General features: G+C 48.5%; 1 protein-coding gene across 3 annotated transcripts in view; it reads right to left on the bottom strand.

The window, feature by feature from the left end:
* Nucleotides 1-12827, bottom strand: part of AFAP1L2 (actin filament associated protein 1 like 2) — a 921662-nt gene that overhangs the window by 412058 nt on the left and 496777 nt on the right. For all 3 annotated transcript variants that reach the window (XM_069611872.1, XM_069611871.1, XM_069611873.1), the window contains exon 4: nucleotides 327-427. In XM_069611872.1, coding sequence (XP_069467973.1) covers nucleotides 327-427 — 101 coding nt within the window. The remainder of the gene's footprint in view (nucleotides 1-326; nucleotides 428-12827) is intronic.

Genomic DNA, 12827 nt, shown 5'->3' on the forward strand with positions numbered 1-12827 from the left:
AGATTTGTCAAATGATACACATTATAGATTCGACAGATTATACATATGTATTGAAATTTCCTAATTAGGTCTATACCTCCATGTTATCGCTTCTCATGGTAGTTATAATGAACACTTGCATTTTCCCCAAACTTGCTGGCTTCTCCACGCCATGGAGGGTTAAAGCTCATCCCAATATAGAGATTTCTTTGCTTTGGGAATCACAGTTTCTCCCACTCAATTGTCATTCATTGCTAAAAAGTAAACCGAAGCACACTTCCCTCCATGAGTGTAGTGACCTTTGAACCTTGCGGAAAGATTTCAACTTTAAGAAAACCAAGACTTACAATTTTTGGTGGCGGTAGATCAGGAAGGCTCTTCTGAGGCGGAGACGCATGCTGCCCCAATTCCCCATTGGTCAATGAGCTTGCAACCAGGAGATCCACAACTGCAAAGAAAGGAGTGCACAAGTCATAGGAGTGTGAGCATTTGTGTGGGACACTTGAGCATTGAACAAAGACTTGGCTTTCCAAGGTCTACAACAACCAAGTTAAATAACAGTGACAGCATTCTCCATACATTACTGGCAAAGTAACATTCGCAGGAGACAAACTTACTTTTATAAATGGAGGACAAACAACTTAAAGTTTATAAAACATGTTCCAAGCCAGCCAATCACTTGAACATAACATAACATAACATAACATAACATAACATAACATAACATAACAGGGGTATTTGTAGAGTGGACGTTCACCCCCAGAGGAGCATCTTGGCACTATTGACATATCACAGATGTTCATTGTTACCCAACGTAATGGTACTCATAGATCATAGAACTACTCACAACAACCACTGCTGTTCTGATGAACACACCACTTTTAAGGCAAGACTTTTAGTTATACTCTGGCACACCTTTGATAAGTTCGAAGAACAGGGTGTGTAGCTAGCACATGAACTATTTTTTTTTTAAGACACAGCATTGCAATACCGGCTAACCATGTTTTTGGCCACCATTTGTTCTTGTTTTTATATAGTGCATTCGAGGCTATGACAGATATCCAAATATCGAACAGCAGAGTAGTAAATCGATAAATCATGTATAAGGTACAAGGCAGACACACATAATGTGGTGAAGTGAGCAGACCTTAGAGCTAGCGGGCGATCCAGCTGTGATCCATGTGATCCACCTGTGATCCATGCGATCCACCTGTGATCCACCTGTGATGTAAGTCACAGTAACAGGTACAGTCACGAGTCACACTAACAGTCTCAATTATAAACAACCAAGATGTTCTCCATGTCGGTGAAAGCACATTTCTACCTTATCCACATTGAGGACCAACCATTTGAGGTTTTTGAACCACCCTACAAGCCGGCCATTCCCCAATCAGTCCCACAGAGGATGGCCGCTGCTGGACCAACCAGAAGACCAGCTGATAGAGACAGGGCTCTTCTGAACTCCTCTGCTAATAGGCTGGCACCTGGTTGCAAAGAATAAAGAGAAGGGTCTTAAAAAAAAAAGCCACAATGTATCTTTATAAGACACATCACTAGCACAGCTGGGAATTATGAAGATTATTTTTTCAGCAGATTCTTTTTAATGTGTTGCTTCAGTGTAAGTTGTGCTTGTTCCTCCTTCTCCTCTTGTGTCTTGTATTGTCCTATCTGTTTTGTTCTTCTTTTGTGTCCCTGTAGTCCTTTTAGGTTTATTTATTTATTTATTCATTTATATAGCGCGCCAAACCCTCAGGTATCTTGGTGCATTATACTTCTCAGATATTGCTTCAATTAATTCTGATGTTCGAGTTTTGCAAAGGAACATTTAGTGCATTTCTGCAATTATTGTAACCTTGATACGCAGGTGTGCCTTTTAATTGTTAACTTACATTTTTATCTTGGATCATTGGTTAGCAAGTCTTATAATGGTTAAATGTTGATTATCATATTCTGAATTTATCCATTACTAAGCTTGATACAAAGATTAAATCAAGTTTTATACAGTGCAGACTGAGGCCTTGACAGCTCTGAAACAGACATGTAACGTGGCCAAAAATCCTTCTTTCTACACTCCTGACATATGGTCCAAGGTGACAGATCCATACAAACTCAAGTCATCACAAACATCCCCTTTCCCTTTTACAACACCCCCTGCCATTGCGTGTTGCTCTTGTACCCGCTTTACCATCCTCTTACTTTCTCCCTACTCCTTTTCCTCCACAGACTAAGGTCTGTATACCCCAGGTGGGGGCAAAATATGCCCACTACCAGGCAAGCCGGGCTCTCTGAGATGCCTACGAAGGTGATCTGACAGAGTATAAGAGCAGATTAGCATAGCCTAACATAATGCACAATATGGAAGTAATGAGGGTATGCATTAGGGTGCAAGTCGTGGACTCAGCCAGTGGTCTACCCCGGGTTGCAAGGCATAGTTACAGTCATAGTGAGTAATTACAAGAACAGGCCATTCATAGCAACAATATTCCCAGCACTGGAATCGGGAGTAAAAAGAGGACTCACATTTGGTGGGGGGACAGCAAGTGTGGATCTCTGGGCTATAAAGGTGTAGCCTGTAGGAGAGAGAGAACTAGAAGTTACATTGAGGAGAATGAGGAGGAGAAGGTTGAGGAGATGCAGAAGAACGAAGAGGAGGAGGAGAAGCACAAGGAAGATGAGGTGAGGAGGAGGATGAGGAGATGCAGAAGAACGAAGAGAAGGAGGAGAAGGACAAGGAAGATGAGGTGAGGAGGAGCAGGAGGAGGATGAGGAGATGCAGAAGAACAAAGAGGAGGAGGAGAACAAGGAAGATGAGGCGAGGAGGAGTAGGAGGAGAATGAGGAGATGCAGAAGAACAAAGAGGAGGAGGAGAAGGACAAGGAAGATGAGGCGAGGAGGAGGAGGAGAAGGAGAAGGATGAGGAGATGCAGAAGAACAAAGAGGAGGAGGAGAACAAGGAAGATGAGGCTAGGAGGAGGAGGAGGATGAGGAGATTCAGAAGAACGAAGTGGAGGAGGAGAAGGACAAGGAAGATGAGGCGAGGAGGATGAGAAGATGCAGAAGAACAAAGAGGAGGAGGAGAACAAGGAAGATGAGGCGAGGAGGAGGAGGAGCATGAGGAGATGCAGAAGAACGAGGAGGAGGAGAAGGACAAGGAAGATGAGGTGAGGAGGAGCAGGAGGAGGATGAGGAGATGCAGAAGAACAAAGAGGAGGAGAAGGACAAGGAAGATGAGGCGAGGAGGGGGAGAAGGAGCAGGAGAGTAGGTGCACATGTTAGGGGGAGGATAGCTGATCATAGGCACGTCTTGATAGGAGGAGCCTGTGGAACAACCAAGGGCAAAAGCCGCGAAGTGTCACCACACTACCGCTGGATCTCTGGATAATTTGGCTGGGTGTACTGAAGCCTCTGCTGAACATGAACAAATGTGGCGTAGGCATATGGTTAGACAGTGTCCATGATATTGGTGAGTCTTGATATGAGGGCCGATCTAAGGCAACACGTGGTGCATATGCTATCATTTGATCTGATTGGCTGGCTTGTTTGTGAAGTTACAAGGGAGCATCTAAGGAGAGGGATGGATGTGACATACAGAAAGGACGAAAACAAAAACACATTGCTAAGTCTTAATGGCAGGGTGGCTTAGAGCCTCAAGGATTTGCTCGAATGTCAGCATTTTCCTGAGTCACAATCACCCATATGTCCTTACAATACATGTGAATATTGCTACATTTCAGCGCTAAATTTGTCTTTTCAACTGTGTAATTGATCTGGAAGGTGCTATGGAACCCTGTCTGCATTAGGAGGCACTGTGATGCAGCTTATCGTTTCAGGGCCTCTCCTCATTAGCACAGGCCACACTCGGCCATTTACATGGTGTCCTTCACTCCAAAGCAATGTCTGGATGTTTCAGGGTCTCAGGATAAGCGTGATGCAAAACTGCTAATCGTTTATAAAGTACTCAAGCCTAATGCTATACACGGCCATGTGGCAGTGCTGTTCTAACGGTCCAGTGGCATCAGAGTAAGTCAGGAGTAAGTTATAGTTACTCATAATAACTTCTTACTGAACTGCATACCCCTTTCTAGGCGTTAGCCAAGGATAAGTCAGTTACTCGTTTTTAAATCGGCCTACACGTTCTTTTCCATTGTACGCAATAGAGATCGTGCTCTCTGGGATGAAAATGTGGCCCGTGCTTTATAGTGGTGCGGTGGAGCCCTAGCGCCCATGCTGTATAGCGGTGCGGTGGAGCCCTAGGGCCCATGCTATGTAGAAGTGAGGTGGAGCTCTAGCGCCCATGCTAAAGAGCAATGCGGTGGAGCCCTAGCGCCCATGCTATATAGCAGTGCAGTGGAGCCCTAGTGCCCATGCTATATAGCAGTGCTGTGGAGCCCTAGCACCCAAGCTATATAGCAGTGCAGTGGAGCCCTAGTGCCCATGCTATACAGCAGTGCAGTGGAGCCCTAGCGCCCATGGTATATAGCAGTGCGGTGTAGTCCTAGCGGCCATGCTATATAGCAGTGCGGTGGAGCCTTAGCGCCCATTCTATATAGCAGTGCGGTGGAGCCCTAGAAACATGCTATATAGCAGTGTGGTGGAGCCCATGCTATACAGCAGTGCGGTGCAGCCCTAGTGCCCATGCTATATAGCAGTGCGGTGGAGCCCTAGCGTCCATGCTATATAGCAGAACCCTAGCGCCCCCGCTATATAGCAGCACGGTGGAGCCCTAGCGCCCATGCCATATAGCAGCACGGTGGAGCCCTAGTGCCCATGCTATACAGCAGCACAGTGGAGACCTAACGCCCCTGCTATTTAGCAGTGTGGTGCAGCCCTAGCGTCCATGCTATATAGCAGTGCGGTGGAGCCCTAGCGCCCCTGCTAAATAGCAGTGTGGTGCAGCCCTAGCGTCCATGCTATATAGTAGTGCGGTGGAGCCCTAGTGCCCATGCACTATAGCAGTGCAGTGGAGCCCTAGCGCCCCTGCTAAATAGCAGTGTGGTGCAGCCCTAGCGTCCATGCTATAGAGCAGTGCGGTGGAGCCCTAGTGCCCCTGCTATATGGCATTGCGGTGGAGCCATAGCTCCCATGCTGTATAGCAGTGCGGTGGAGCCCTAGCACCCATGCTGTATAGCTGTTCGGTGGAGCCCTAGCGCCCATGCTATATAGCAGAGCGGTAGAGCCCTCGCGCCCACGCTATATAGCAGTGTGGTGGAACCCTAGCGCCCCTGCTAAATAGCAGTGCGGTGCAGCCCTGGCGCCCATGCTATATAGCAGTGCGGTGGAGCCCTAGTGCCCCTGCTATATGGCAGTGCGGTGGAGCCCTAGCGCCCATGCTTTATAGTAGTGCGGCAGAGCCCTAGCACCTATGCTACATAGCAGTGTGGTGGAGCCCTAGTGCCCATGCTATATTGCTGTTTGGTGAAGCCTTAGCGCCCCTGCTATTTTCAAGTGCGGTGGAGCCCTAGCTCCCCTGCTGTATAGCAGTGCGGTGGAGCCCTAGCGCCCATGCTATATAGCCAATCGGTGGAGCGCTAGCGCCCATGCTGTATAGCACTGTGGTGGAGCCCTTGCGCCCATGCTATATAGCAGTGTGGTGCAGCCCTAGCATCCATGATATATAGAAGTGCGGTAGAGCCCTAGCGTCCCTGCTATATAGCAGCACGGTGGAGCCCTAGCACCCATGCCATATAGCAGCGCGGTGCAACCCTAGCGCCCATGCTCTATAGTTGCGCAGTGGAGCCCTAGCACCCATGCTAAACAGCAGTGCAGTGGAGCCCGAGCGCCCCTGCTATAAAGCAGTGCGGTGGAGACCTAGCGCCCATGCTATAAAGCAGTACAGTGGAACCCTAGCTCCCTTGCTAAATAGCAGTGCGGTGCAGCCCTGGCGCCCATGCTATATAGCAGTGCGGTGGAGCCCTAGCGGCCCTGCTATATAGCAGTGCGGTGGAGCCGTAGCTCCCATGCTGTATAGCAGTGCAGTGGAGCCCTAGCGTCCATACTATATAGCTGTTCAGTGGAGCCCTAGCGCCCATGCTGTATAGCAGTGCGGTGGAGCCCTAGCGCCCATGCTATATAGCAGTGTGGTGGAGCCCTAGCGCCCATGCTATATAGCAGTAGCCCAGCGCCCATGCTATATAGAGATGGGATGGATCCCTAGTGCCCATGCTATATAGCAGTGTGGTGGAGCCCTAGCGCCCAATGCTATATGGCAGTGCAGCAGATCCTTAGCACCCATGCTATATAGTAGTGCAGCGGAGCCCTAGCGCCCATGCTATATAGCAGTGTGGTGGAGCCCTAGCGCCCATGCTATATTGCAGTTTGTTTTGTTTGTTTGTTTGTTTATTTGATAATGCTCTCCAAGCCCTTGGGCAGCTGGGCGCAACAATACAAGTAGACTCAAAAACTTAGTTACAGTGCCTAACAAAGACTATTACAAAACAGATGTAACTTACAACAAATGATACAAGTGATACAGTACATATAGGATCAAGATGGGTAAGCGTAGAAGAATACCGTCTTAACATATGTATAGCATGATCAGCTAGATAAGGGTGAATATCGTTACATATCATTGTTGTGCAGCCATTTTAGAGCGTTACATCTAAATCTAGTGTAGGGTAATGGGCGTCTGAGGTCAGGTGGGAGTATGTTCCATGATTGTGCAGCTCTAACAGGGAAGCTAGATCCACCCGCTGTGGTAAGTTTGAATCTCGGGACTTCAAGTAAGAAGGTGTTGGCAGATCTCGTCAGTCGGTTTGAGGGTCTCCAGTTGATTCTTTCAGCTAGGTAGGGGGGTGCTTGATTGTTGAGGCATTTGGATGTGAGAGAAATAGTTTTAAGGAGGATTCTGTCCTTTATCTTTAGCCAGTGGGCCTCAGTCTGGTGTTTGGAGATATGCTCTCTACGTGGGATATTCAAAGCTGCTCTTAGGGCATTATTTTGTAATCTCTGGAGTTTGTCAATGACCGATTTATTTACACCTGAGTATAGGGCGTTGCAATGGTCCAGTCTGGACATGACAAGGGCATTGGCCAAGGTGAGGCAGCTGGCACTGGACAGGAATGGTCTGGCAGCACGGATGAGTTTACACGTGTAAGTGGTTGCAGAGGCGAGGGAGTTCACTTGCTTTTTAAGGGTGAGAGCTGAGTCGAGGTAAAAACCTAGAGTTTTAACCTCTCGCATAACCTTAATAGTATTATTGTCGATGTTAAATGAGGCATAGTCCGGGGTGAGTTTAGTTAGGTTAAGGTCTGATCCGAGGAGCAGGATTTCAGTTTTATCATCGTTCAGGCAGAGGCCATGGGTGGCCATCCAAGCCTGAATGAGGATGTATATTTTATTCACCATAACCAGGTCCACTTCATAGTTGCCCGAAAGGGGTATGAGGATCTGGGTGTCATCTGCATAATTTGTGTAGGTGACACCCAGTCTGTCCAACTTGTCGAACAATGGCTTGGTGAAAATGTTGTACATGGTGGGTGAGACGCAGGAGCCCTGTGGGACTCAACATGTAATTTGGATGGGATCGGCACAGGTAGAGGTGGAAAAGACTCTCATGGTCCGGTTGGCTAGAAAGGATTGGACCCATGCTATAGCTTCCCCTGTGAAATTGGCAGCGAGCTTGAGGTGGTTGCATAAAACTGCATGATCCACCAAATCAAAAGCAGCTGACAAGTCCAGTAGGAGTAGCAGCGCTGTTTTCTCACTATCCTTGAATTCCTCAATTTTAGTTTTAAGATCTATCAAGGCTGTTTTGGTGCCATGGAGAGGGCGGAAGCCCGATTGGCGCGAGCCTAGTAGATGGTTAGCTTCTAAGTACTCTTGAATTTGGAGATAGGCTACTCTATCAATGATTTTTAGTAGGAAAGGTACAGTGGTGATAGGCCTATAATTAGTTGGGATGGATGGATCAAGGGTTTGTTTCTTAAGAAGGGGGAGGACCCGGATTCTTTTAGGTTAGCTGGCACTGTGTTGGATTTGAAAGAGGAGTTAATGGGCTTCGAGATAAACGGGGCTAAATCTCTGGCTGCGTCCTTTATTATTTGAGCTGGGCAACTGTCGCCCTTACAGTTGGGAGGCTTCAGTGAGAGGATAACCTTTTCAGTGTCGATGATGGAGATAGGTTTGAAGCTAAAAGGGGGGATGGTATTAGGTTCAGTCACTAGAGGTGCTTGTTGATCAGTAGGAGAGAGGGCGTCCTTTTTATTAGTTATTTTAAGCTGGACGGTGGAAGTTTTATTCGATAGGGCGTTCTGTATGTTAGTGCACCATATCTTGTCCTTGGGGACCGTGTCAGTTGGTTGGATGGGGGATTCCATTTCCCGGAGGATGGCAAAAAGTTCCTTGGTATTAGATTTGGCATTAGTAATTCTGTCATTGAATACATTTTTTTTTGTGTTGATAATTTCTGTCTTGTAATATTTGGTGAATTGGGTTAAGTTAACTTTGTTGTCGTCAGTAGGCGAATTACGCCAGATAGTTGGAGTTTTCATTTCTGCTTTCTTAGGTCCTTAAATTGGGGTGTGAACCAAGCATTAAGGTGGGCTTCTTGTTTAGCTTTGCGTAGTTTGGGTGGTGCAATAGTATCTAGTGCATGAGACATAGCTTTATTAAAAGGTGTCTACTAGGGTGTCTGGGTCAGTATTGTTCTCCAGGCCATTGATAGTAGGCAGGAGGAGGGGGATGAGTTTTTCTGTAGTAATGTCATTTTTACTTCTGGTGGGGAGTGGTGGTATCATTTTGATAATTTTAGAGCTGAGGAGGTCAAGTGTGGCAGTGAAATTTATTAGATAGTGGTCGGTCCGTGGTTGAGGGATGATGTCAGTAATGACTATGTTGCAGTTAAGTTCAGATACCCAGTCAAGGGATCGACCTTTAACATGTGTGGGGGTGAGGACTTTTTGGGTAAGGCCGTGGTCGTTTAGGATAGCTGTTATAGAGAGGGCATTTTTATTATCTGGCTCATTGAAGCCAATGTTAAAGTCGCCCAGCAACAGCGTTTGCGAGTGATTTTGGGTATTGTTAGCTATGAGGGTGGTAAGGTCATCTTCGAAGGTTCCCAAGGGACCTGGGGGCCTATAGATCAAGTGAATAGTTAGCGTGCGGTTATTAGAGAGTTGCAATTTTGCTGAGAGTACTTCGCAGGAAGCACAGGGAGGTGAGGTGGTGAGTCTGATAGGCTAAGTAGTTTAAGCGGTGATGGCTAGGCCACCGCCTTTAGCATTGGGTCCATCTACTCTGTGGATCTGGTAACTGTCAGGTAGAGCTAGCATCAGGGAGGGTCCTGCTGCCTCGTGGAGCCAAGTTTCTGTTACGACAAGGAGGTCGATGCTACTGTTGTTTAGGATGTCAGCAATTTCAGTTGCATGGGCTACCCTGGATCTGGCGTTGATAAAGGATCCAGTAAGTGAGATAGTATTCTTAGGAATAGGATAGCTTGCAGATTTATCTGTGTGCTTGTTTCGACTCGGGTGTTTCTTTTTATGAAATTGAGTGGGGGTCGGAGTTGAGGGTTTCGTGGCTTGAGTTTGCTTATCCAAGTGCGTCTGTATAGTTGGGGATCTAACAGTATTGTTTGCGCTATTTCTTTTGGGTTCATAAATGCAAGGTAGTTTTGCCCTATGTCTCAGGTTTCTGTCTGTGGGGGGGCTAGTGCTGTAGGTAGCAAAGGCCATGATTGTAGTTAGGAGGGGCAGGGAGGTCAGGTTTCTACACATGGTAGTTAGAGTAGTTAAATGGTTCAAGTTACTTCCCTTACTTCGCTAGGATGTCTGGCTAGGGTGTCGCAATATAGATTGCGGGTGGCTAGTTATAGCCAGGGGTTCATCTAGTGATATGGATCATGATATTCAAGAATCACAATATGAACTAAAATGCATGACTTAGAGTAGTTATCAATGTGCAAGGCAGGCGACCCAAGCGTCTTAAATAGGTAACAGGATGCAGTGGCAAGCTACCAAGGGGTCTCGGATAGGTCACAGGGTGCAGTGGTAGGCGACCAAAAGCGTCTCGGATAGGTCACAGGGTGCAATGGTAGGTGACCAAAAGGGTCTCAAAAAGGTCACAGGGTGCAATGGTAGGTGACCAAAAGGGTCTCAAAAAGGTCACAGGGTACTGTTGTAGCAATGCAACAGTCTAGGTAGTACTGTGTGAATGAGTGGGCACATTCAAAGCAGAGGTACAAAAGGCAAAGCAGATACCAGGCTTGCAGCAATGCAACATACATGGGGCACCAATCAGTAGTGAGGCACAGCAGGTTAGGTTATGCAAGTACACTACACTTACATCAAGTAAGGAGCAGTGCAGAGTACACAAGGCACCATTCAAAAATGTGGCACGTCAAACAGGCATTGCACCTCGAGCATTATCAGGCAGAAGAGCGATGTAGCATACATGTGGAGCAGATCAGAATATGTGCGCAGCAGGTTTGGATAATGCAGGAGGTAGGCAGTCTAACTCAAGAATCGCGCACATTAGTCTGAAGCAGGCGCAATAAGGGAGCATAGCAGGTGAAGCATAGGCAGTATGGCAGGTGTTAAACAGGGGTGCTGCAGGTGAGCATGTTTGTAGCAAACTGGGGGCGAGCACTACCGACGGTAAGGAGAGTGCTGTATCTCAGAGTCAATAAAGTACATTAAAGGTGGTGCAGGTAGCGTGGATTACCTTCCATTGCAGGTGGTCAAGCACTGCTGGTTGAGTTAGCCGGAGGGGCACTAGAGGCAAGATGAATTGCAGAAGTTTTTGGGCATAAGGACGTCGCCTGGCTGCATGGCTGCGCTCGGTCAGCTCAGTCAGGGGGATGGCCTTCTCTCTGGGCCTTACCTCAGTGGCCGGCTCTCCCCTGCCGGTGTTTGGAGGCACGATGTGTTGCCAGTCAGCACCAATCCGGAGGCAGGATGCAGGGTGCAGGTCAGGCAGGCATTCAGGACAAGGTCAGGCGCGGGGGGACCAAAGCGCAGCGCCCATCTTTAAATTACGGCGACCATCTTTAAATTGCCTGACAAACAAATTTCGAGTGGAATGCAAACACATGGGCAATATGTGCTTGAGGCTGCAGGTAAGTAAGGTGAGCAGCCTTTGTAGAGTATAGCAGACAGGTGCTCTTCAATAAAAGCGATTTTAGAGCGGGGTGGAGCCCTAGCTCCCATGTTATATAGCTGTTTGGTGGAGCCCTAGCGCCCGTGCTGTATAGCAGTGCAGTGGAGCCCTAGCGCCCATGCTATATAGCAGTGTGGTGGAGCCCTAGTGCCCATGCTATATAGCAGTGGGGTGGAGCCCTAGCGCCCATGCTATATAGCAGTGTGGTGGAGCCCTAGCGCCCATCTTATATAGCTGTGCTGCGGATCCCTAGTGCCCATGCTATAGAGTAGTGCGGCGGAGCCCTAGCGCCCATGCTATATAGCAGTGCAGCGGAGCCCTAGCGCACATGCTATATAGCAGTGCGAAGGAGCCCTAGCGCCCATGCTATATAGCAGTGCGGTGGAGCCCTAGCGCCCCTGCTATATAGCAGTGTGGCGGAGCCCTAGCGCCAATGCTATATAGCAGAGCGGCGGAGCCCTAGCGCCCCTGCTATATAGCAGTGCGGCGGAGCCCTAGCGCCCCTGCTATATAGCAGTGCGGTGGAGCACTAGCACCCATGCTATATAGCAGTGCGGCAGAGCCCTATCGCCCATGCTATATAGCAGTGCGGTGGAGCCAGAGCGCCCCTGCTATATAGCAGTGTGGCGGAGCTCTAGCGCCCATGCTATATAGCAGTGCGATGGAGCCCTAGCGCCCATGCTATATAGAATTGTGGTGCAGCCCTAGTGCCCATGCTATATAGCAGTGGGGTGGAGCCCTAGCGCCCATGCTGTATAGCAGTATGGTGGAACTCTAGCGCCCATGCTGTATAGCAGCGCGGTGGAGCCCTAGCGCCCATGCTATATAGTAGTGTGGCGGAGCCCTAGCGCCCCTGTTATATAGCAGTGCGGTGGAGCCCTAGCGCCCTTGCTAAATAGTAGTGCGGCAAAGCCCTAGCGCCCATGCTATATAGCAGTGCGGTGGATCCCTAGTGCCAATGCTATATAGCAGTGCTGTGGAGCCCTAGCACCCATGCTATATAGCAGTGCACTGGATCCCTAGTGCCAATGCTATATAGCAGTGTGGTGGAACCCATGCTATATAGCTTTGTGGTGGTGCCCTAGCGCCCATGCTATATAGCAGTGTGGTGGAGTGCCTATGCTATATAGCAGTGTGGTGGAGCCCGAGCGCCCATGTTATATAGCAGTGTGCTGAAGCCCTAGCCCCAATGTTATATAGCAGTGTGGTGGCGCCCTAGCGCCCATGCTATATAGCAGTGTGGTGGAGCCCTAGCGCCCATGCTATATAGCAGTGTGGTAGAGTGCCTATGCTATATAGCAGTGTGGTGGAGCCCTAGCGCCCATGCTATATAGCAGTGTGGTAGAGTGCCTATGCAATATAGCAGTGTGGTGGAGCCCGAGCGCCCATGTTATATAGCAGTGTGCTGAAGCCCTAGCCCCAATGTTATATAGCAGTGTGGTGGCGCCCTAGCGCCCATGCTATATAGCAGTGTGGTGGAGTGTCTATGCTATATAGCAGTGTGGTGGAGCCCTAGCGCCCATGCTATATAGCAGTGTGGTAGAGTGCCTATGCTATATAGCAGTGTGGTGGAGCCCTAGCGCCCATGCTATATAGCAGTGTGGTAGAGTGCCTATGCTATATAGCAGTGTGGTGGAGCCCTAGCGCCCATGTTATATAGCAGTGTGGTGGCACCCATGCTATATAGCAGTGCGGTGCAGTCCTAGCATTTAGTGCCAGATAAGATGATTGTCATCCTCTCTTAACTGTTGGTC

This window comes from Ambystoma mexicanum, chromosome 8 (genome assembly GCF_040938575.1).
Source record: "Ambystoma mexicanum isolate Mex_15411 chromosome 8, UKY_AmexF1_1, whole genome shotgun sequence".
Lineage (NCBI taxonomy): Eukaryota > Metazoa > Chordata > Amphibia > Caudata > Ambystomatidae > Ambystoma > Ambystoma mexicanum.